A 23,913-nucleotide genomic window follows, 5' to 3' on the forward strand; every position below is an offset into this window, starting at 1 on the left:
AAGTCGGACAAGCGTGCGCTTCGTTCCTCCGAATCCGGCCTTAAAAGTATTCGTACCGGAAGTCAAACAGATACCGGTATGCTGTTCCAAATGTACCAGTCTCCCGACGAAAAATCGAATGCCAACGAACGAAGATCCATTCATGAGACGATGATAGGATATATAGCATGAGATTCTATGAATAGCTGGCGATTGATGGTTCCAGTTGCAAAGAATGAATAGGAAGGGATCACGAAATCACATTATCGATCATGATATGAGTAGCCCTTGGAAAATGATCAGTACTCCAACTCATGTGGTCATGGAGTCATTATGAATGGCAAGGGGGGCAATTGAACAGTGCAGGAACAGCCTCTCGACTCTCGAAGAACACATCTCTCCGTCGTTAGCAAGGGATGCGCATACACGCCTGGAAATTAAATTTCAAGTGGTGAAGTAGAGACTGCTTTAAAATTCATCAACACTTTAAGCTCTCTGCTTAGTACACCTAGATCACATACGAATTAATGAACAAGTTCAAAACAAACCCCTTCTTCAATCTATATAAACCCCTCATTCCTTCTGTTCATATCCTTTCTATTTTCTCATCAGCATTCCTAAATTCACAGAAATCAGAAACACAAAATCCCGAATCATCAAAGCGAATTTCAGAAGCCCCAACCCAAAGATCACAATCATGAATTCCATTTTCATGACGATCTTCCTCTTCCTCGCAATCAACAGCCTCACAGCAGCGATCACCGCTCAAGAGCGACACGACCGAACCCACGACATCTTCACCTTCTACCACCACGACGTCGGTGCCGAATTGAAGCCCCACCACTTCATTCTCGACCTCAATTGCCACGTCGTACCCACCTCACACCCAACCACAATCAAACTCTCTTGTGCTCTCGAAAGCACTAGGCGAGTACACGAGTCCGACAACAACCCCGTCGATTTCCAAATCCATTTCCAATCCAAAGGAGTCCCGACCTTTCGCAATGGACGCATGATTCGACCGACAATTCTTCAACCTTTCACAATTTTACATTCGTATGTTCCTCAAGGAGAGGAGCGGATTGCAATGGAGGTGGCATGTCTGAAGACTCATCGGGAATGGCTTCACGGACAAGCTCAAGCGGATATTTCATGCGATGTTTTGAAGGTGGAAGCAGTGGATACACGAGGTGAGGCCAAGCAATGACGGCTCTTTTCTTTTGGCGAGAAAATGAGGTGCGGTTGAGTGGAGCTGAGAATTGGTGATTTATTTCCTTTTGTTCCGTCATTGTCAACACCTAAAATACCAAACATTTCACGAAAAAAACTTCACCCCTTAAATAAAATTTGATTACTCCATTACAAAAACCGTCCAATGTACTATATACAAATATATCGATATCAAATTAGCCATCAGAAATTCAACAGCAACACACACCAAATCTACACAGTGAATATTGCCTCTCATGTGATGCACCACGTATCGCCTAATTTCGCGAGAAGAGAAATAGACCTTGCAATTGAAAAAGAGAAGGCGAATGTCAAAATTGTATATTTACCTGCGATACCTTTTAATACTCGCGCTCTTCAAAATTCTAATCAAGATCTCAATTCAAACAATCCTCCAATTCCAGACTTGTGAGCTAGTTAGTTTCTCAAATTTCGTGGGGTGTTTGACTTAACACTCGTCTCTCACTGTGTGTGACAATGAATATATTTTCAGACAAGGCGAACTCTGACACATACGACCATAGACTGAAGAGAATTGGGCATCCCGTCCGCTCTGCCATACACAAGCTTCAGATCGGTGGATTAGTAGTTGGGTGGGTGACCACCAGCGAATCCCCACTGTTGTATGTCTTTTTTGCAAAACATTTTGGTCTGGTGGATCACCTCTTTGTAAAACTTCATTTTGGTTGGGCCGACTGAGGAATTGCACAGTTCATTCTTATTTTCATCGTCGCTCAGATTGGGTGGGGGAATCATGTCTCACCCACTCACTACATGTTGAAACAAAGAGATTTTGTATTGGTCTCAGGTGGTCTCTCGATATAGACAGTAACTGCATTTCGAAGAAGCTATTGGACACCAGAGAAGCGAGTTCTCCGGCTCGCTATCTACGAGATAGAAACGGAACAAGAACGATAGCTATCAAGGATATGAAAGATGGATACCCTTGCCTCACACCCAGATGGCAGAAACACGCCCACCTCTTCTAAGATTATTTTTGAACAATCCTCAAACAACGACACGTATCGCCCACTTATACCCCTCCCTAATCACTTTTTAATCCCACGTATCCTTCCACACAACTAACAAGACCGACATCATACGATATTTCTACATGACGACCAAGCTCATCAAGCCTAAGCCAGAAAAAGCACCAGCCAAAGACGAGGTAAACCCGCACGGAATTTCTATCTTTGCCTGCGGATGTAGAATAGAGGATGAGCGTCCGATACTCGAAAAACTCAGGACCACTTGGTGCTGCTTCATGAAAGTAGAAGCCCCAAAGCCAGTCGTTGAACGTCTGTTTGGGTTCAGATGCAAGAATTGTGCTAGTCTCGGTCGAGTGTGAGTATTTTGAGTATTCGAAACATCACATTATGTGTTAATGTCAGATGAGAAGCTACTGAGTTCCTGCTCCTACAATAAACACTAGCTGTTGCTGAGCATATTCTTAAAATGATTTCAATATTAACTTCCCTAGAGCAAGAGCTTGTAGCGAGAACAAAGGAATAAAACTATTTCACCAAATGATCCACATGCAAAACCTGTGACCAAATGAAAATGAAACATGTGAGAAGCTAGAATATCAGACAGTAAATTAACGACGCCACATAAGGGCTGTGACGAGGCCTCATCAGAGACATCTTCTTCCCGTGGAAAAGTTGCTGCGAAAATGACGTAGAGAAAATACACTGCAACTAAATAGAGAACATCAGCTTCACTGCATATTCAAGCGAGATATTACATAAAAAAGAACCCCAGATGTGCTTGAAAAAAATCCACCAATAAAAATATTCTACCTTCTCCTAGAGACAGATATCGGTCGCACAGCATTTCTCCACATCCCACATATTCAGTGGACGAATGAAAAAAATCAGGAATCCTCTTCAATTGTTTCAAATTTATTCTTCCCAAGCCGTGAAAATATTTTGAATCTAGGATTAGACAACGAGGGATCTCCTAACCCTGCAAATCCTACCATCCGAAGACTCCTCGGCTTCTCGCCAATGCGTACCACAAGAACCTATTTTGCCACCGGAACACTCATCCGCGCTCACTCAAACGCATGACTTTCAAAATAAACGCTTTGCCAACAATAGTATTTGAAATGAAATCTTCCGCCCGCCTAGTCTCAACTCCATGTAAATACCTCTCTCAAAACCGTTTTCCGCGCATATACGCCCTGCATGACTACCACCATCTCCTTCCCGACAGTTCGTCACTTCGGTCCTTCTTCCCTGTACCATCCACATCATATACTATTTTGAGCCAATTCTCTACCATTTACGTCCAGAGTTTAGCAAGCGAGGTTAAAAGGACATGGATTCGTGCGTTTTAGCAAGCATTACTTTAGCCGTATGTATGGTGTAAAGTGCCGACGCCGTACATAAGCATAAATAGAGTTGCATTCCCTAGTCTCTACCACACTTGTATCGACCATGGCACCATCCAAATACTCCCTTGGAGATGGAAAAGGATATACGAGCGGAAAATGGGACATGTAAAATGAAAATAGGACATGTAAAATAGGAATTGACGAGGGCAAACATTTTTTTTTAATTTTATTTTTCAAACACTAACAAAGCCCGGGGCTCGGCACACTGGGTAAATAGTACCCGGCGGGTCAGCGTCTATTTACGAAAACGGGGGATAAATAAGGCTCGGGACGACACGCATGTTTGCAGGATTACCTTGGCAAATTTCTCGACTTCCTACGAAGTAGTGATTAACAAAATCAATGAATGAACCCTTGGTCTGGCTAATCATGAAAGGGACTGTATCCATACTAAGCGGCGACCGAGTTCAGCAAGGCGAAGCCGAGATCGTTTGAAGAAATAATGATTTGAGTCGGGATCGAGATTTGGATGTTAAATGTTGACTGGTTTTTTATGCACGCTAATCACATATACTGTCACACTACAGTTCCATTTCCTCCCCCTACCAAAATCCGACTCCAAAATTCCCTATTTTCTTTTCGGGCTTGAATTACGCCGTACAATTTTCTTCATCCATCAAACATCATGAATTTACCAGTAGGGAGGTCTCAAACCTGTAAAATTCGATGTTATTGAGGAATTGTCCCCGCTATCATCCTTTTTTCTTTGGCCGGTTAACTATTTCCGCAGATAATGTTAGCATTAATGTTTCAGTCTTGGTTGGAAAAGAGATGGCTTACCTCCAACTGCACGTGCCGATGCAGGTGCACCAACCAATCCACATAGCTCTGGGCCTCATTGTTTCTATCTTCCACCAATAGTCTGGCAAATTCATATTCTGCACCGTCAAGACCTTGTCTTGCAAGTTGAATTGTCAGAGCTTTCGCTCCACGCATTGTCTTCAGATATTCTAGTATGTTTCGCACTTGGGCGCTGAGATGAGTCTGAAGCACAGGTAGAGATGAGAGATATGGGTCCAATGCCTTGAGGTTATCTTTATCTTCGCCAAATAAATCAATGATAAGATTGGGTGAAGTTTGGCCGTGCATCCATAAGTAACAATTCTGTCCATTGTCCACAAGGTATACCCCACCCTCTTCAACTCTGGCGAAAGAAGCCCGTACTGAGGGTGGCATCCTAAGGTGACCGTCTTCATTTGCAAACCCATCTTCGGGGGCAAGGTTGTGAATTGGGATCATGCGAGGATAAAGGTATAAAGAAAGCTCTAGAGCACCCATACTTTTGATCATACGCGCGTCGTGAACTCGGCGGTCGGAAGGTTCTTGTCCGCCTTTGAAAGCGCGAGATTTGACAAGACCCAGAATGTACATACTGAATTCTTTGAGGTGCTCTGGTAGAACTAATTGACCTGGAGGATGGGATCCCGAAAAATTCTTACGATATCCTGCCAAGATATCGACATTTTTCTCTGACAGGGCACCTCGAATTTCCTTTAATGAGTGTGCAAGCATTTTCGATGCTGCCTCTTTGGCAATCAACGCATAAATAGCATCTTGATCCACAAAGTTCATACAATCCTTAGCTTGATCGCTCACGCTAGCGATAACATTTGAGCACCTAACTCTTCGCTGACCACCAGCTGTAGTGTAGAGTAGAGCACTTTGAAAGTGTGCATCCAACTTGGAATCTAGCTTTCCGTCATAGCTGAATAAGACTCCCATAGCTTTGTCTGCATCAATAACGCCAAACTCAATATCAGCTCCAAAGGTATGTTGGATGAAATTGCCATGATATGAAGAGATCTGTAAGCCATTGGAACATCGGACCTTCATCAGCGCTTGATATCCAGTCTCACGTGTAACGGAGCGCACAACTTCATGCGACAATTTCTCATTGTCTCTTGGAGAGACGAAGTTGGGGTAGTAGAATGTTTCTCCTCCAGTGGCAGCAGCAACATGACCTAAGAATGCGATTAGTAATCCCAGTAATTAGGATATAAGTTTGGAGGTATTTACCGATTGTTGCAATATCAAGATAACCACCACCAGGAGCAGCAAGGAATAAGTCAATGCCAACTCCAGTTGCGACCATCTTATCCGCTGCTTTCCTCCAGCCAGGATGTTCAGTTGTAAAGAGCTTTTTGTCTTGTTCTCCGCCATGTTGTTTCCCATCATCACGGAGGAACAACCTACCAGGTCCCCAGGTTGGAAGAGCCGACAGAGAACACACAATCTTTCCTCCAGTCTTCTCAAGAGCTGCCATGGCTGCATTAATAGTAGGAAGTAATGCCGGCTCAGGATTTTTAACTTGAGAGAATATTTGTGGGAGTTGACTCAGTAAAGATGTAATGTTGGACTTCGCGTCATACGGATCCACGAAAAATCCATCACTAAGGGGAACAAATGGGTCCTCAATATCCGGCATGATCAACATCTGAGCTTGATCTAGTGCAGGATTCATGTTATAAAAGTGAATGTCCTTGTCAAAGGTTACGAATCCGACCTTTGATCCTAGGGGAATTCTGCGTTTCGAAGATCCATCCTCTTCAGTTGAATCATCACCTCCATACAAAGCTGCCAGAATGCCTTCACAGAATGCTTCCAAGAATCCCTTGTTTAGCGCTTCTTGGCCTACATCAATCAAGAAAATCCATCTTAAACCCACCGGCTCTTGCGACCAGTATTCTTTCGGAACCAAGAACTCCACAGTACCTCGCATCAACTCGGGCCTCTGTTCCCTATCAACTCTAGCCCCCTGTGGTGTAATCGCACTAAAGTAATCCGAAGGTACATCATTTGCATAGTTGCACATATTGCACACAAACTTGTTGCCCCCAGATCTGAATACCATAAATGGGTTGATGTATGCACGGCATCTATGACATCTAGGGGGGCCTGTTTCTCCAAAGTCCAAAACTGGTATTTCGAGCTCCCCTGGCTGTAATGGGGCTAATGGTTGTAAGAGAAGACCAAGTGGCAGCCCAGTTGAATGTAACGCATCTGCCGTGGATGGGATGTTGTTCATTGTCAAACGTGCAAACTTTGGTGAAGCGTTTCCTTGGTCATAAGCAACGAACGGCACTGTGGCTGTTGGAGGAAGATGATGCTCAAATGTTGGGTATACGTTCTTCAGGTAATACTGCGCTATCGCATCTCTCGATCGAGGTACACTAGGAATTTGATCTGGATCTACTCGGCCTTGCGCCGAAGTCTGCACATTAGCAGAGAAACTGTCCCCGGGTCCAGTTGCAGCAGCATATTCATTAAGTGTGGCGGGATTCGCAGGATTAAACGGCGCATTCACAGGGGCAGGAAACTGTGACATTTGAGGTGTAATGGGCGAATTTAGGAACTGGCCGCCTGGAGACGACATTGATGAAGGGTCGGCATTGAGATAAGCTGAAGGGGGAACACCGCCCTGTGGCATTCCATTAAATGCTTGCGAAGAGCCTTGAGCTTCGACAACATGATATGCGTGCCTATCCTTCTTCTTTTTCCTCGGAGCTGGTTGTTGATTCGATATCTGTAAATTCTCCATGCCGAGATCGTTTGGGTCTGTGGGATGCATCATAGGATTTCCCTGACCTTGGTAGAGAGGCTGGCCCCCATAAGAAGGCTGCTGTTGCTATAAATCATGATCAGCTCATGGACAGAAGCAGGAAACGATCCTAGAAGACTTGTAAATAGAACAGATTGCCTTACAAAAGGAGGTTGCGCCATTTGTCTGTCGAAGATTCAGATAGCTGCAAGATATTATAATATTAAATGAATTTGCAATAGTAGAGAGTCAGCGACGACAGATGTCATTAACAGGAAAAACTGGCAAAAAACATTGAAATATAAGCCAAGGTATTAACTGGATGGAATTGAGGATATAAATTCCGCCCAATACTTCCTTAAGGCTACCTTGCCTTATGTACCCAGTAATTTCGGACCAGACCTAAACCTTAAATTTTTAGCGTGTATCAATTATTGGGCTTCTAGGTCGCGGCTACAGCCTTTCAAGATAGCCTTGCATTGCTCTTTATTATTGTCAACCTTGAGACAAATACATCGCATTCCTTCTCTCTTTTGTATCCATCACAGAATGCGATAACAATGTTTACCTTTTTGTTCTTTACAGGGAGCGCAATCCGACATCATCGGCGTCGCAATCTTTACTTGAGCTTGATGGAGGGATCAAGGTGCTGATTGATGTAGGATGGGATGAAACTTTCGACGTGGAAAAGTTAAGGGAGCTGGAGAAACAAATCCCTACGCTTTCACTTATTTTACTTACTCATGCGACCGTTCCTCATATCGCAGCCTACGCTCATTGTTGCAAGCACTTCCCTCTCTTCACTCGAATACCTGTCTATGCGACACATCCTGTCATCGCGCTTGGGAGAACTCTATTACAAGACTTGTATTGCTCAACACCATTAGCATCAACCATTATACCCACAACGTCCGCTTTCCTCCTTCAATCCCAACGAAAAGAAGAAATTAACTACTACTTCTCGCTTGTTCGTCCTTTGAAATATTCACAGCCTCATCAACCACTGAATGGGGTAACAATTACGGCCTACAATGCTGGACATAGTTTAGGAGGCACGATATGGCATATTCAACACGGACTTGAGTCTATAGTATACGCAGTTGACTGGAATCAAGCTCGCGAGAATGTTTTGGCTGGTGCAGCCTGGTTGGGTGGGGCGGGGGCTGGAGGAGCTGAGGTTATTGAACAATTACGGAAACCAACCGCGTTGATATGCAGCAGTAAAGGAGGAGAACGAGTTGCCTTACCTGGAGGTCGGGCCAAGAGAGATGAACTTCTACTGGATATGATTAGATCATCAATCAGCAGAGGAGGAATTGTCCTTATACCGACAGATTCTGGAGCGCGAATGATGGAACTTGCATATCTTCTAGAGCATGCTTGGAGAACAGAAAACCAGGAGGAAGAAAGCGCATTCAAATCTGCGAAACCTTATCTAGCAGTGAGTACGAGCGAAATGACGATGAGATATACAAGAAGTATGTTTGAATGGATGGACGAAGCTATCATTCGGGAGTTTGAAGCGCAGCCTGGCCATGAGGAACAGCGAACTGGACAACAAAGGAGAAATACGGAGGAAGCAAAACAACACATTGGCCCATTCGAATTTAAACACCTTCGATTACTTGGGCGAAAGGGTCAAATCGACCGAATGTTGAATGAGACGGACAATTTAGGACGATCAGTAGGGAAGGTTATCCTTGCCAGTGACACTTCCATTGAATGGGGATTTTCGAAGGAGGTCCTATGCAAAATCGCGGACGATGATAAGAATCTTTTGATTTTAACAGAGCGACTGAATCCGATAAGTGGAGCTCCAAGTCTAGGAAGAACTTTATGGTCATGGTGGGAAGAACGACGCGATGGAGTCACTTCGGAACCAAGCTCAAGTGGAGGAATTCTGGAACAGGTATACGGAGGAGGAAGAGATCTCGAAATCAGAGAACCCAAACGCATACCATTAGAGGGTAATGATCTGACTGTTTATCAACAGTGGTTGGCAACACAACGTCAATTGCAGACCACTCTTCAACCGGGTGGCGCTACAGCTCTTGAGGCTTCTGCTGATATTGTTGATGATGCTTCATCGGATTCATCGTCAGATTCTGATGACTCTGAGAATGAACAGCAAGGAAAGGCTCTTAACATATCCGCAACCATGGGCCAAGCAAATCGGAAGAAGATTGGCTTGAGTGATGAAGATCTTGGCGTTAATATCCTTCTTCGGAAGAAAGGCGTTCACGATTTCGATGTGAGAGGGAAGAAAGGCCGTGATAAGATGTTTCCCATGGCGATTAGGAGGAAGCGAAATGATGATTTCGGAGAACTTATTAGACCAGGTGAATTTCTACGGGCTGAAGAACGAGACGAGGTGGATGGACAGGAGCCACAGCGACCTGGAAAATATGATACGAAAGATACCCTTGGCAAAAAAAGAAAATGGGATGATGTTGCAGCTTCCGGTAAACGTGGAGCGTCGAATGAAGGAAAGCGACAGCAGATCGGCAATAACGAGGATGGCTCAGTTGCAGAAGTTCCAGAAGAAGATGACCCAATGGATATTATAGAAGAAGAGATTCCTGGACCATCCAGACTAGAAATCTCGATCAAGACGCTCAAAATTAATCTTCGAATTGCATTTGTCGACTTCTCCGGACTTCACGACAAACGCAGTCTTCAAATGTTGATACCTCTAATCCAACCTCGGAAGTTGATATTAGTTGGCGGTATGAAAGAAGAGACATTAGCACTCGCATGCGATTGTAGAAAGCTTCTTGGTAGCACGAAAGAAAAACTCATCGATGTGTACACTCCAGAGATTGGTGTCATTATTGACGCAAGTGTAGACACCAATGCGTGGGCTGTTAAACTCACTGATTCTTTGGTAAAACAACTACGCTGGCAGAACGTCAAGGGACTAGGAATTGTTACTCTTACTGGCCGACTAGAAACTACACATATTGACAGCGATTCACACAACTCAGAAGGTGCCAATAAGAAGCAAAAGATGATAAAAGAGGAGTCAGAAGAAATTCCAACACAGGCAGCTCTTGATTCAGCAAAAGCCGTTGTTGAGATGCCAATTTTGGATGTCCTACCTTCGAATATGGCGTCGGCAACAAGATCGGTTGCTCAGCCATTGCATGTGGGCGATTTAAGGTTAACCGATCTGCGAAAAATCATGCAATCTTCTGGTCTTACTGCTGAACTCAGAGGAGAAGGTACTCTTTTAATCGACGGATCTGTGATTGTCCGTAAGACTGGCACCGGGAGAATCGAGGTAGAAAGTGTTGGCGTCACAACGAGTTCCTTTTACGCTGTTAAAGGGAAAATCTATGAAGGTCTTGCGGTAGTGGCAGGTGGATAAAACATTAATAGTCGGCTCTTGAAAGGGGCCAACTGGAAGAACCAACTATTGCAATCAAACTTCATTGGTCTTTTCGAAAAATTAAGGATAGGTGAAAACTGCATCTTTTTGTACTAGTATCATACATAGGAGGCCTCAAGGTTAGGTTTAGTCCTACATTCACAAAATCTAACGATATACCTAAAATTACTTGTTGGTGATTCATCCTTTGATTGCCAAGTAATGCTTTAGTATGTTTCTGATTCTTTTGTAGAATTTTTTTTGAATCATCGGAGGGAAGTTTCTTGATCGAAAATGTCTCATGATTCACAAACATTTTCCCCATTCACGACCACTATTTTTTCTGGTCCGGATCTGACCCCCTTTCATCGTCTATTTAATCAAGGCTCTTCTTTCTTACAACTCCAAACAATGTATCAACACTCTATTCATCTACAATCTCCGTTTATGCCCCTTGTCGCTCATATATCTACAACTTTCACACATCTTTTTAGTCAACTACCAGAACATAAGCTTCGGCATTTTTAGGTTCGACTCGCCATCGTGGCGTCCTCTCAAGAACCAAACCTTGTAACTTTACCTTCATACGAAGACGTGCAAGTTATCGTTTCGTACAAAACCCTTTGTGATCCTTTCGACAAGATCCAGCAGGTCCAGCTTCTCCGCATACAGATTTTCGACATCACAGGTTACGAAATCTTCTACTATCAAGAACTCGTAGCAAAATCCGATCCCTTAAGTGGTTGGAACAGATACTACGGTCGAGACCCGGGACCACCGCCTCCACCATTTCCACCTCAACAACCTTTTCCACCTAGACAACAAATATATCAACTGCCAATCTCACACAACCCCGTCGCACATTCTTCTAGTCTGCAACAATAAATGGCTGGCATACCATTCAACTCCTACCACGGTCCAGATTCGGGTCCTCTTCCCCCAAGCGTCGGTATGGCATTCCCAAACTTCCCATTTCCCATGGGCTACGCGCCATCGCCTTATGGCTGCCCCGATCATTACTCTACGGGCTACGGCCCACCAGGTTTTGCAGCTCCTCCGTATCCTTTTTCCAGCACTCACCCCGCGCCCCCTTCTGCCGATAAAAGCGGTATGCCCGGTATCACGTCAAGAATCAATTCGACGGCATCGGTCTTCCCCCAGGCTACAATTACCTCTTTCCCCCCTCTCTACTGCCTGTGCATGTCTTCATAACCGGCTCCACACCCCCCTGGCTCGCAAACTCCCCGCTCTATCCACATGATGTGGCTAATCATCGTAAGTTTTTTGTTCCGTCTACCATGACAATCAAGGATATGATGCAGCAACTGGGTTGTAGCAATAAGGATGCCGATAAGAATGTGATGACGGAGGTCCAGGAAGTGGGGAATGGAAAGTGGGACTAAGGGAATGGTTTTTTAAGGGAGGAAATGGTCAGAGGATGAAAATGACGCTTGCAAGTTTGGGGTGGGATATGGGAAGAAAGAGAACCGGGTTGCCTGGGCAAGGTCCGTTAATCTGGGTCTATCTTACTGGGGATTAGATGGAAGTGGATGGGAGGAGGTTTGGGGTTTGGAGATGTGGGTGGAATGCTGTAATTGGGGTTGAGATAAGGGTCGTCGCTTCGAAGGATTTCTTTTTCACGACAAAGTGTGGCTTTCCACTCCATGGTGTTTCATGAGAATCTATTCAGGTCTATTTGGGCTTTTGCATAATGGTTTCGTCGTATGGGATATGTTCATCAAACAGGAATCGCAGAGGAATGCGAGGTTTCTATAGTATTATTAATCGAGTAGTTTACGCATTCTAGCAATATAACATTAGGTTACTTAATTAAATGAGTGCGCGCAATCGTGATCTTACATGGTTGTGTTTTTAAACTCTCCTTCCATACCTATTCGTGATTCATAAACGAAACATGTTGCATTGTATTCACTGTCGCTTCGCCCCTTTCGATTTTCGCTTGCAACTCGCCTGTGTTCTGTGAATGGATCATTGTGGCCATAGTTAGAGTGATTCAGAAATGTTCCGGATATACATACATAGTTGGCAGATTTACTCAGGTGACTTTGAGATAAATGGACTGTATTGTTTTGTTTTTATAAGGAACGAAAAAACACAATATTAATCATGGGGGATCATATTTTCGGGTATAGAGATATGTATGAAAAGACCTCGCTCCATCTATCGCAGGAATTCGATAACTCGCATGCAAACAAAGATGTCTATACTATTCCAATGAGTAGTTTCTTTTCTGTTGTGGATTCGCTTCTCTCTTTTGAATGACAACAAGTGATCCGAAATTTAATAATCATGAATCCAATCAAACTTTTGACGGACGGACATCTTTACGCGGGCAGTGCGCTATATTTTTGTATGATGCGGTGGCACGCATGGATGCGAGACGCACAACAGACTCATAAAAGTCGTATTTCATTCAAGTTGACGATCTTGTCAGAAGGTTGGTCATGTTGACATTGTTTGATCGAGGGATTAGTCAGTCCCTCCAACTCCTAGAATAGACAAGAGTAGCACAGCAGAACCGCTTCAAATTGCACCGTAACCCATGAATGTCGGCCGTAGCAACCGCTGTTCGTGTAGGTTTGAAGACAAGATGTAGGATAGTGTTCAAGATGGTGTATTCCAGTTGCGAAGAAATAACGAGAAGACGAGTTTTTGCCACTGTCCTTATGCGCTTTGCCCTTCGCTTGCACCTCGTCTGCACCTCGTCTGCTATCCATGGATGAATGTGCGACAATGAATAAGAAACATTACGGAACAATCGGCTATCACTGTACGGGTATGCAAGCGTAAGATAAGAGTGAGTTAACCGGGATTACCGAAAGCTCTTTTAGGAAAGTCCATGCGAAACACGGAGTCAGAAATTCCACAAAATATCGGATTACACTTCAGCATTTCCGATATCATGAACTCGATGCACACAATCCACATCGCCGTCGACACATCGAAATGCATCTAAAGTTTAAGATTCCAAACCCTATGTGTTTCACAGACAACGATAATACATATGACAAGCAAACATTAAGTAAAAATTCGCTAATCAACCTATCTTCATACGCAGCAAATTCTTGAATCATGGATCTCTCAGAGATCTATCATCACTATTCCGACCCCGCGTTGCTCCTTTTGGAATGTCCATGCGAATGATAAAAGATAGTGGATGAAGTGAAAGTGGGGTTTCTACAGACACATAACTTGAAAAATATATGCAACATCTAACAGGACAACGATAAGATTATGCGAATGCTATGATTCGAAAGAGGGGTCCAATAGATTGTAATGGAAAGTTATCGTACAAGATTCATTCATAATTGAAATACGAAGATCTTGGCTCATTACTCCGGTAGCTGGAAGCCGTATATATATCGAGGGACTCCTCGTTTTTTTTCTTCTTTCCATCTTGCATCTTCACATTGTATTTTTTCTGAGCAGCTTTTGGATACTCGCTTCCACAACGCATACAATGTCTACAGCCGAAGTTTCAACTTCCCTCCCTTTTGTGGGAGCCAAGAAAACTATCTTGGAACATCCTCTCGGTCCATTGACTGCTGCAGAGATCTTGCAGAGTTCGCAGATTATTAAGAGTTCATGGCCTGCTGAGGTTACGCTTCAATTCAAGAGTATTACCCTCGAGGAACCAAAAAAGGCTGAATTAGTCCCATTTCTCGCTGCTGAACATTCCGGATCTGCTCTCCCAAAGATCGATAGAAGGAGTTTTGTGGTTTACTATATTAAAAATACTGTAAGTCTAGTTACTCGAGTTCCTTCATGTCTATTTTTTTCGAGTGGCAATTGTTTTAAAATCGCTCGGGAACTGATACTGATATGCCCTCTATAGGATAAATTACACGAAGCTATCGTCAACCTGTCTGCTGGACAGGTAGAGAGCAATGTCAGACTTGGCCCCAATGTTCACAGTGGTGCCGATTCGGAAGAACTGGTAGCAGTCGAGTTAATTGCCCTGGAAGATGAGGGAGTAAAAGCCGCAATTGCAAAGCTCCAACTGCCAGAAGGCACTGTAGTTGTTTGCGACCCATGGATTTATGGTAGATTTACCTCAGTCATTTCGAATGAAAGTTGTACTGACAATTCTTAGGCTCCGATGGAGTTAACGAGGGACTTTTCACTGACGATAAACGCTATTTCCAATGTTTCCTTTACATTCGAGACCCAAAGAACCCTAATGAGGTCGATGGTAACCATTATGCTATGCCTCTTACCATTTCCCCAGTCGTCAGTGCCGAGACCATGAAAGTTACACGTATCGATATCATGCCAACTGGAGCCGACAGCACAATCAAGGAACTCTCACCATACAAAGTTCAACCTCCAAACGAATATATCCCAGAAGCACAAGATCTCCGAAAAGATCTCAAGCCATTGAACGTCATCCAGCCAGAAGGTGCTTCATTCGAAGTTACCAAGTTCAGTGAACAGGGGCATACTATAGAGTGGCAAAAATGGAGTTTCAAGGTTGGTTTCAACTTGAGAGAAGGTATGGTTCTCTACGATGTTCACTATGATGGACGCCCTCTCTTCTACAGATTGTCTCTTTCGGATATGAACATTCCATATGCCGATCCTCGTAACCCATTCCACAGAAAGGCTGCTTTCGATCTCGGTGATGTTGGTGCAGGGATCACTGCAAACAACCTTCAACTTGGATGTGATTGCCTTGGTTCAATCCACTACCTCTCCGCCGTTCTCAATGATGACAAAGGAGGAGTGCTTGAAATGCCAAACGTAGTCTGTATTCACGAACAAGACAACGGTATCGGATGGAAACACACCAACTACAGAACCGGCCGTGCAGCCGTCGTCCGCAACAGAGAGCTCGTCCTCCAATCCATTCTCACCGTCGCAAACTACGAGTACATTCTCGCCTTCCAATTCAACCAAGCCGGAGAACTTATGTACGAGGTCCGCGCCACCGGTATCCTCTCCACCCAACCTATCGATGAAGGTCTCACCGTCCCATGGGGCACAGTCGTGCACCCCGGTGTCCTCGCCGCCCACCATCAACACATCTTTTCTCTCCGTGTGGACCCTATGCTCGACGGCCCTCTCAACACCGTTGTCTACGACGAAGCGCACCCCATGCCACGCAGCGACTTCAACCCCCACGGTGTCGGTTACACCGTCGAAACCAAACCTATCACCGTCTCCGGCGGCTACGATCTCAACTACGACGTCAACCGCACCTTCAAGATCCAGAACTCCTCTGTCAAGAACCCAATCAACGGAAAACCCGTCGCCTACAAAATTCACGTTCCTCCCTTCCAAAAGATGCTCGCGGACAAGGACTCTTTCCACCACAAACGTGCCGAATTCGCAGACCACAACATCTACGTCACATCCTACCGGGACGGTGAGCTCTACGCCGGAGGAAAATACACCAACCAATCGCGCGGCGGTACCGGTGTGCGTTCCTTCGCTGATCGTCAAGATAACGTGCAAGATGATGACATTGTCGTCTGGGTTCAATTTGGTATCAATCATGTCCCACGGATTGAAGATTTCCCCGTCATGCCGGTGGAGATTATCAAGGTTGGATTGAAACCAGTTAATTTCTTCACCAAGAACCCCGCGTTGGATGTGCCACCCTCGGAGCAAAGCTTCAACAAGAGTGTATTGGCAAAAGATAGCGCGGCACAGCACAAGCAGGAGGCTGGCGAGGCGGTAATTGGTTCCAGCGGAAATGTGTGCTGTGTGAAGGAGGGGAGCAAGTTGTAAGTAAGATGCGAGGAAGCGAGCTTGACAACAAATTTAATTGCCAGCTACGAAGTTGATACGATGACGATGAAGTTTTATATGGGTTAGACGTATTCTACATGTACGGCGTTTGGGATTGCTTGAGATGTATATAGAAGGCGTTGGGAAACACGGATATACCAGGAGAATGGCTAGCTACCTACCAACCCCAGGGAAGGGGATCTTTTTTAGCTGAAAGTCATGTAGAAATATATATATATATTGTACTCCAAATTTCTGCTGTTGCGTTTGATTTTCATTTTCATTTGTGATGTGTGAGTGGAAGAGGTGGGTGTAAAGGGGTGTGAATTCGTGAGAGGAATAGATAGATTACTCTGTGTATTTTTGCTGACGAGTCAACGATGCTGAACTTCACATACATTTATTGTCTCGGACATGCTGATGTGGGTATTATTTATTTCTTGTTTCTTATTCTACATGAACTGTTATACTGCATGTGCAAATTGCATTGATTGCCCTGGTGAATATCCCATGCGCGATGTGCGGTTGCAGAAATGTACCGATGGTCTACTACAGAGTACCACAAAATACCAAAGTAAACATTGTAGCCGATCCAGCTACCAAGCCCATCCATTCCCCCGGTCCAGTCCCCAAAAACCATTTGTGCAAATCTTTTTTTTGTTTGTTTGCCATCCTGCCATTGATTGAATTCCCATATGAACATTGTGGATCCAACCACTCCATCTGCTTCACTCGAATCCCAATCTCGTTCACCATCATACACGCATATCCCATGCCACAGACCCAATCATCTGCCCATCCCACACGATCCATCCATCCGTCCATCCATTTTACAATAAGAAGATCTGCGCCCGAACCCCATTTGCCCAAATTTTCCTTGCCATTCCATTGCAAACGCATTAATCATTTCTCTCTCTCTATCTATCTCTCCATCTCTCGTCGCCCAGCCCCAAACCTTAATTATGATCTTACAATTCGTTCAAAAATCCTCCAGATTGAGCGAATCTCGTCTGATATTCTCTGAGATCGGCCCAACTACTTAATTCTTCTTCCTCATCAACCACACCATCAGCACTCTCACTCCTAGCACCGGCCGGACTAGCTCTCTCAAGCTTCATCAAGATATCCAGGAATTTACCTAGGTACTCTTCGGTTTGTAATGCGAAAGGTCCTTTGCGATTTTGCGGGGTGTCGACTAAAGTTGACGCTATTTGTCGGATTTTATTAACCTAGAGCAGAAATTATTAGTAAGCCCGAAATAAAAAATGCTTGAGGAATTAAAAGGGAAGGGTTAACGAACAAAGCTACCACCATTAGGTTCCATGTTTACTTGTTGAAGACAACTTAGCGCCTTCAGCAAATCCTTCACAATGCTCTCCCTTTCATTCATGACGATAGACTCGATTGAATCTTCTGTTACCGATCGTGGTAGCATTTCATCCAAACCACTTGCGATCAGACCTGGAGATCCTAATTTGAGATCGCCCGAGCCGCCTGCTTTAGCTTTAAGCTGTTCGTAGGCATCTTGAAGGTTCCAATACTTCTCAACAAGATATGACCTGGTGGCCAGTTGGCTAGCGTAAATATTAGATTTCATGATTTCATACTGTCTCCTTCTCTTCTCATCTCCGGTGACTCCATTCCAAGATTGTCCTTCGATTCCACCTGCACGAGCACCCGGGAACCCTTCCAAAGGTGGATAGTAGGCTTCGTTTCGTTGACCAAACTCTCCTGATTCGGAATTTTGGAGAAGCATCAGCTCATTTGGTAATTGGTCGAGAACGTGTTTGGCAGCGTTAAGACATTGTGAGAGCACCCTTCGTTGACGTTGATAGTCGAAGACTTGATCAATTCCATATGCAACTTCCATCGTTGACAGGGGTGTACATGTCATGTAGGTCTTGACACCCATATTAAATCCAACAATGCCTGATAAGATACCTTCGGGCTGCGATTGGATGTGATCTACAAAAATGTATTCATCGTCAACTTCCACAGGTAGTGGAGGATATGGTTCGTTTGGGGTTGGTGGCGGGATCAGAAGTTCACCAAATGTTGCACCTATTTGTTGCATTGATCTTGTTCATCAGTAAGATACTTCATCAGGGGGGGTATAATTACGTACCGAATACCAACAAACATAACCCAGAATAATCTTCTACCGATCTCTTGACGAATATAATCCACAGGTTCAGGCTGATCGACATATTGAGGGCTTTCAGCACCAAACGTTGCAGGAAGATGGCCTAAAGTAGTCATCCCACCAGTGTTCTTGGTTCTATGTGCTCCCAACATTCTTAAAATGTTTAATGTTTCTCCAAAATACAATCTACATTGTCTCCAGTTGAATGTATATGCGCCTGACAATCCCAAAAAATAACTTGTAGCTGCATCATAGACTGATAGATCCTTATCGAGGTATCCGGCACCCCTAGCTTCAACTGCCACTTTATGACATCTTTCGACCAAATTGAGCGAATGTGGGAACAGATGTTCTCGATGTTGAGCTTTGAGATGTAGCCTAGGCTTTCTAGGAAATGAGGCTACTAATATTCCAACCATGGATGCCAACAATGCAAGAAATGATGAATTTGTTAAATCTTCTCGGTTTTTGAGTGCCACTCGGAATGAAGGTTCATGTGGGAATGGGGCGAGCGGATGTATGTATGTGAAGAAATCATCGACGAAGAGCTCAAGAGTAGCTAGTGGCAATATCGATTCGGCAGATAGAACTGCATGTGAAGAGAACGATGCCAACGTTGCCGCAACATTATTTGGTGATGCCGGAGAGGAATAAGATGCGCCACCCGAAGATTCAATCTCGAGTCTTCTCTTTTTTACTGCTTCCGCATGTCGATTTGGTGGACCTCTGCGACGACTTGGTCTGTCGAATGTACATGGAATATCTAGTGCAGCGCATGCTCGACATGGAGGACCAGACTCATCGCACTATTCAGAAAAATATATGTTTAGAATTTACCCCGCAATATGTAAAGATAAACTATGGATGCTTTTGAATTTTTGTGAACTCACCTTGACTTTTCTGATACTGCATGAATCGCATGCTTTCCGTAATCTATTTCCTTTTGGTGCTTCTCCGGTTCCATTCATGGATGATGGTGTTCCAGTTTGAATGGGTAAACCATCATGACCATTCGTCATTCCATCATTGTACTGTTGCATTGGTGGGGGCATTTGGGGTGATGGCTGACCCTGTGGAGCTCCCATCTGAGGATCATATTGAAAAGAGGGTGAGACAGGTATGCCGAGTTGTTGTTGATGCTGGTGTTGAAGCTGCTGATTGTGAGAAATCATAGAATCATTTGGCGATGGGATTGATGTTGGGCCGTGCAATGGCAAGGAATTGTAGCCATTGTTATTGTTGTTGTGACCATTCGGAACTGGGTAGCTGGACATCTTGCCAATAGAAATCCCTGAAGATATTTTATTTTTTTGTCGGCGAGGGTTGTATACCGGTGCAAATCCGGTAGAATTGGGGAAGAAGTGGGAGGGGGAGTGGATTTTCGTTTTCCCTTGGTGTTCTGATACGAATTTTTTATTTTTTTATCGGAACTTGTAGTTGGTAGGAATGGAGTTGGTTGAGTTTTCGGATCGAAGATTAGACGTGGGAAGTGGTACACCAGCAGTTATACATATATAACACGGGTACTGGAGAGAATCGAGAAGTGAATGGATGGATGGATGAATGAATGTTTTCAACAAACAACCCACGACAGACAAACAAATGAAGAAATAAAAGATTAATAGGTAGGTTCGGCCCCTTTCGCACAGAAGTTTAGAAAAGAGAATTGGAATATAAAACTCTTCACTGTCTGCGCTATCAGATGCAAGAATCAATTGAAGAGGAAGCCGGCGGGCGAATGTGTAAAGTTGTCCTCGAGTATGAGTATATGTACCTAGGTGTGTAGGTATGTATAAGATTGATTCAACCAACTTTTTCTTCTGCTTTTCTTCTTCTGCGTCCTACAATCCAACTGCTTTTTGAATGTTGAATATTGGGGGGATAAGGGACAAATATTTACACGTCTACAGGGTTGCTATCGATGTAAACCCTTGTAAATTTGAGTGAGAGGGAGAGCTTGACGTTTTCGGGGAGGGACAGAAAGTAAAAGAGCATTTACTTAATGAAAGGTGGAAATCCTTGGGATGATCAATTCGGACAAGTTGAGATTTTTCGTATGTAGACTCATGGATGGGACGTTTTGGAGGGGGTGGTGATTCGTGAATGGTTCTTCAGGAGGACAGTGGCTCAAGTGGGAATGATCACCTATGTATTTGTGGATGTCGATGGCAGTGATAATTGTGAGAAATAAGAGGAATGAGAGGAATCCCTGACGGTAGTGTGATACAAGGGCAGTTGGGTACCACTGATGATCTGTGGTTTCTGATAGAACTCTATTATACTTTCTGAGATGTGGGATATTACTGCGATATTGGATATTGGATATTGGATACTGGAGACTGGCGACTGGATATTGGATATTAGACGCTGGATTGCTTGGTGAATTTCTTGGTGAGGCTGTGATAATCTCTGCGTGATGAAACGTGAGCGCAGATTCGTAGATATTGGATGGGATGGGATCTCGGTGACAGAGTCACTAAAATGAGTTTGACCAGATGAACCTAATTTGGGGCAAGTATCCAGAGTCCAGAAGCCAGCAGCCAGACAGATCCTGCCGGCCAGGTATGTGTGATTGCTTGATTACATTTGCAATATACTTTGAACTTTGATGAAGGGAACTACGGATATAGGAAACTATGGATATCGCGAACGATGGACCAAGGTATGAAGAATGGGTTGACACGATAGTCAGCTCAAGAGTAGAGCGCCAGGAGACATGCAGCAGATTAAAGCAGTTAGACATTCCTGACGTTCCAAGATATCTCCCAGATTCTCCCTTTGGCCGTGACGTCGACGAGTATCTACGAATACCTAGTATCATCAACAGGATCCATCCAGATCCATCCAGATCTACGGACTAAAAGATACTTCCTCTCATATGAGCATTGAACCGTCAAAGTACAGCTAGCTACACACCTGCATGGTTTGGATTATCTAATGAATTGTCAACATCTTATTGTCTATCTCTCTCCCGCTATCTCTTTCTCATACAGACTAAACGTCTTTTAAATGCATCATGGAGAATTCTTTAAACACCTATCGCAAAACCAATCCTCTTCCAGTAAATGATCTCCGGGGACCTGACTTATGCATTGATGCACCGCCATTTCGAACATTTTAGGCGGGGATGGCGGCTTCTAGAAAACCGTTAGATTGATTTGGTTTCTAAATCCTGAATTTGTATTATATGCTTATGCATTCTTTCTCCAATAGAACGCGGGAACGTTGACCAGATATTGGGTACAGACTGCAGATTCCAGAGTTCTGCTTCCCGAGCCCAAACATCGTGCGTGGAATGAAGAAGAAGAAGAAGAAGAAGAAGAAGCAGAAGAAGAACAAGGACGCAAGTTGCTTTGGACCCTGACACGCGCATGCTTGAAAGTCACAAATTCACAATGTCACATTTCTCGTATTGTTCGTGGTAAAAAGGACCGAGAGAGAGGCAGAGAGAGAGAGAGAAATTCTTGATAAATTCCCTACCTCCTTCTCCTGGCTGTTTTCCCCCAACCCAAGCACTTACGTCTCAAAGGAAGTGTCTCGATAAGAGCTATCTTCTGACCTCTTTCATCCCACTGCTTCATCGGCGTCATCGGCGTCATCATCATCATCATCATCGTCATCATCATCATCGTCACAATCATCGGCAGCAGCAAGCAGCAGCAGTGATATCGTGGCCCGTTAGGTCAAGTCCGGAAGGTTGCAGTGTAGAGCTTTGTATGCAGCATCTGATACAATTTAGAGTTTTCCTCTACATGCACCTACCCGGGCTCGCCAGGGAATATGTAATCTTTACGGTGAGGCCGATTGAGCAAATCACGCAACTGATGCAAATACACGAGATACACAAATATCCTAAGCTTCTTCCAGACTTCAATCATCAATCTTGATTCTTCACATCACAATAAACTTTATTACCTGCGAGTCATGTTTTCTCGTCACACATTGAATGCAGTGCGCATGCCGCACGCCGCACATACCGAAGCTTTATCAACAACTTCATTTGGATCCGAATGCTGAGTCTTTCCCCATCTTACCAATCTTACCATGGACCCATTGCTCTTGCGATTTCATCCACCAATAGCTACCCCTAGCATGGTGCTCTCCCGTTGACAGGTCTCAAATGCTCCATCCTCATTTTGACAGACTTTTTTCACTAATGTGATCTGTATCAAGCTGCAGACGCTGGGCTGGGGATATCACTACATAAGGTTCAACACCTTACTCCAACTACTTCCTGGGGGTCGGGCCATCATACCATGCCATCCGTACGAAAGTATCATCGTCTCTATGAGATTGCGTTTGATCTCTTGACCGCTAAATGAAGCAGGATCATCGAGGCAACTCGAGGTAATTACGAAAACGAATGTTTCCTCTTCACACGCTTCATTGTTTAGAGTTTTGGGTTATATTTATACTCAAGATTTGATTGGATTCCATTCTTGCACAAGGGAGTCGATCACAAAATTTACTATCTACAGCTGCATAAGCTTTTCCGTGAGAGGGGTCCTACCATCGATCTTTCAAGGTTCGTTGAGCATACGTTACAACCAAAAAGAAGGGTAGCAAGATCGTATGATGGGTCGTACCGTCCGTCCACCAACCTCTATTGGTAAATCATTCCCAATGACAAGTCTCAGCTTCAAACGTCACCCGTCGCCCCGCTGTCATCCTTCTTTCTAGAGGCCATGCATGCATGCGTCAAATCACCACTTTCAGCTACCGCCAATACCGTGCGCTACAAACGTCGAAGTCTTGTCGGTCGTAGTCTTGAGTGTTGGCAATTTTGTGCTCCAAACATCCCGACTTTTAGGAGAATACCGGCAAGCTTAAATTGATACTAGTTAGTCTAATGCTGGAAAACAAGTCAGTCTGGTTTGCTCTCGCTCGTGATGTTGCATCTCGAAGACAGATGAGATGGGACAATGCAGTCTCTCCGCAGCCCTATCTGACCTTTTTCTTTGTCTAGAAAGAGGTATTTTATGCATGGATTGCAAAGCTGTAAGACAGCAATGACCTTGTTGGCTTTGTTGTTGTTCCAAGTACTCTCATAAGCCTATAGCCTTATGAGTACGTACAGGATCAACCGATGTTGCCGCATAATTCCTCATCCGAGTTTTCCCTATAAATATCATGCTTTCCGTTATATCTCGTATACACAGGCAAGCTAAGCCTTACTTACTAGGTACTTTTCTAAGTATGGCCATGGCCTTCTTAGGTTGAAGCTTACCATCAACCTTGGCAAGGTGGAACATTTATTAGAGACTTTAGTGAATGCAACTTGCCGGCAAATGCCTGCAAACACTGATGGTTGCCGACAAGGCTCAAGCTACCCTTGGGATCTCAAATATCACTGTTGAGTTTTCAAAAGCAACGAAATGCTGTTTTGTTTTATCGCAATTTGAGGTCTTCCACTTAGCTTTTGGCTATTTCAATTTGGTGCCAATGTGTTTTCTTGGCCTAGATCTTGGAATAGCACGTTCCTGAATTCCGGTAGCGGGTTGCTTCATTTG

General features: G+C 44.2%; 6 protein-coding genes across 6 annotated transcripts; 4 read left to right on the forward strand and 2 right to left on the reverse strand.

Moving 5' to 3' along the window:
• Positions 1-676: 676 nt before the first annotated feature.
• On the forward strand, positions 677-1,186 carry EAF02_008527 (uncharacterized protein; the record flags this gene model as incomplete). The annotated part of the gene is made up of 1 exon (XM_038904575.1): positions 677-1,186. One exon carries the CDS (start codon positions 677-679, stop codon positions 1,184-1,186), a length of 510 nt encoding a protein of 169 aa, XP_038755632.1.
• A 2,515-nt stretch (positions 1,187-3,701) lies between these two features.
• On the reverse strand, positions 3,702-7,479 carry EAF02_008528 (uncharacterized protein). Its single transcript, XM_038904576.1, has 4 exons — positions 7,307-7,479; positions 5,621-7,229; positions 4,385-5,565; positions 3,702-4,322 (listed from the first exon to the last, which is right to left on the reverse strand). The coding sequence occupies exons 1-4, from the start codon at positions 7,322-7,324 to the stop codon at positions 4,236-4,238; spliced, it is 2,895 nt and encodes a 964-aa protein (XP_038755633.1). The 5' UTR covers positions 7,325-7,479; the 3' UTR covers positions 3,702-4,235.
• Positions 7,141-10,509, forward strand: EAF02_008529 (uncharacterized protein; the record flags this gene model as incomplete). The annotated part of the gene is made up of 2 exons (XM_038904577.1): positions 7,141-7,157; positions 7,728-10,509. 2 exons carry the CDS (start codon positions 7,141-7,143, stop codon positions 10,507-10,509), a joined length of 2,799 nt encoding a protein of 932 aa, XP_038755634.1.
• An 885-nt stretch (positions 10,510-11,394) lies between these two features.
• EAF02_008530 (uncharacterized protein) lies at positions 11,395-11,721 on the forward strand (the record flags this gene model as incomplete). The annotated part of the gene is made up of 1 exon (XM_038904578.1): positions 11,395-11,721. One exon carries the CDS (start codon positions 11,395-11,397, stop codon positions 11,719-11,721), a length of 327 nt encoding a protein of 108 aa, XP_038755635.1.
• Positions 11,722-13,745: 2,024 nt separating this feature from the next.
• On the forward strand, positions 13,746-16,507 carry EAF02_008531 (uncharacterized protein). The gene is made up of 3 exons (XM_038904579.1): positions 13,746-14,269; positions 14,366-14,573; positions 14,624-16,507. Exons 1-3 carry the CDS (start codon positions 13,991-13,993, stop codon positions 16,258-16,260), a joined length of 2,124 nt encoding a protein of 707 aa, XP_038755636.1. The 5' UTR covers positions 13,746-13,990; the 3' UTR covers positions 16,261-16,507.
• A 721-nt stretch (positions 16,508-17,228) lies between these two features.
• On the reverse strand, positions 17,229-19,677 carry EAF02_008532 (uncharacterized protein; the record flags this gene model as incomplete). Its single annotated transcript, XM_038904580.1, has 4 exons — positions 17,229-17,489; positions 17,561-18,338; positions 18,386-19,209; positions 19,294-19,677. 4 exons carry the CDS (start codon positions 19,675-19,677, stop codon positions 17,229-17,231), a joined length of 2,247 nt encoding a protein of 748 aa, XP_038755637.1.
• Between the last annotated feature and the right edge of the window lie 4,236 nt (positions 19,678-23,913).

Source organism: Botrytis sinoallii (genome assembly GCF_014898435.1).
Source record: "Botrytis sinoallii strain Bc 23 chromosome Unknown BSIN_016, whole genome shotgun sequence".
Taxonomy (NCBI): domain Eukaryota; kingdom Fungi; phylum Ascomycota; class Leotiomycetes; order Helotiales; family Sclerotiniaceae; genus Botrytis; species Botrytis sinoallii.

What these genes read in the sequence shown, in the direction of transcription:
- EAF02_008528 (XM_038904576.1), bottom strand. An exon ending in TCTTGATATTGCAACAATCG is followed by an intron (nt 5,566 to 5,620) that starts GTAAATACCTCC and finishes TCGCATTCTTAG; the next exon opens with GTCATGTTGCTGCTGCCACT. An exon ending in ATCGGCACGTGCAGTTGGAG is followed by an intron (nt 4,323 to 4,384) that starts GTAAGCCATCTC and finishes CTGCGGAAATAG; the next exon opens with TTAACCGGCCAAAGAAAAAA.
- EAF02_008531 (XM_038904579.1), top strand. Translation starts at nt 13,991, where the DNA reads ATGTCTACAGCCGAAGTTTCAACTTCCCTCCCTTTTGTGGGAGCCAAG. An exon ending in TTTACTATATTAAAAATACT is followed by an intron (nt 14,270 to 14,365) that starts GTAAGTCTAGTT and finishes TGCCCTCTATAG; the next exon opens with GATAAATTACACGAAGCTAT. An exon ending in TTGCGACCCATGGATTTATG is followed by an intron (nt 14,574 to 14,623) that starts GTAGATTTACCT and finishes GACAATTCTTAG; the next exon opens with GCTCCGATGGAGTTAACGAG.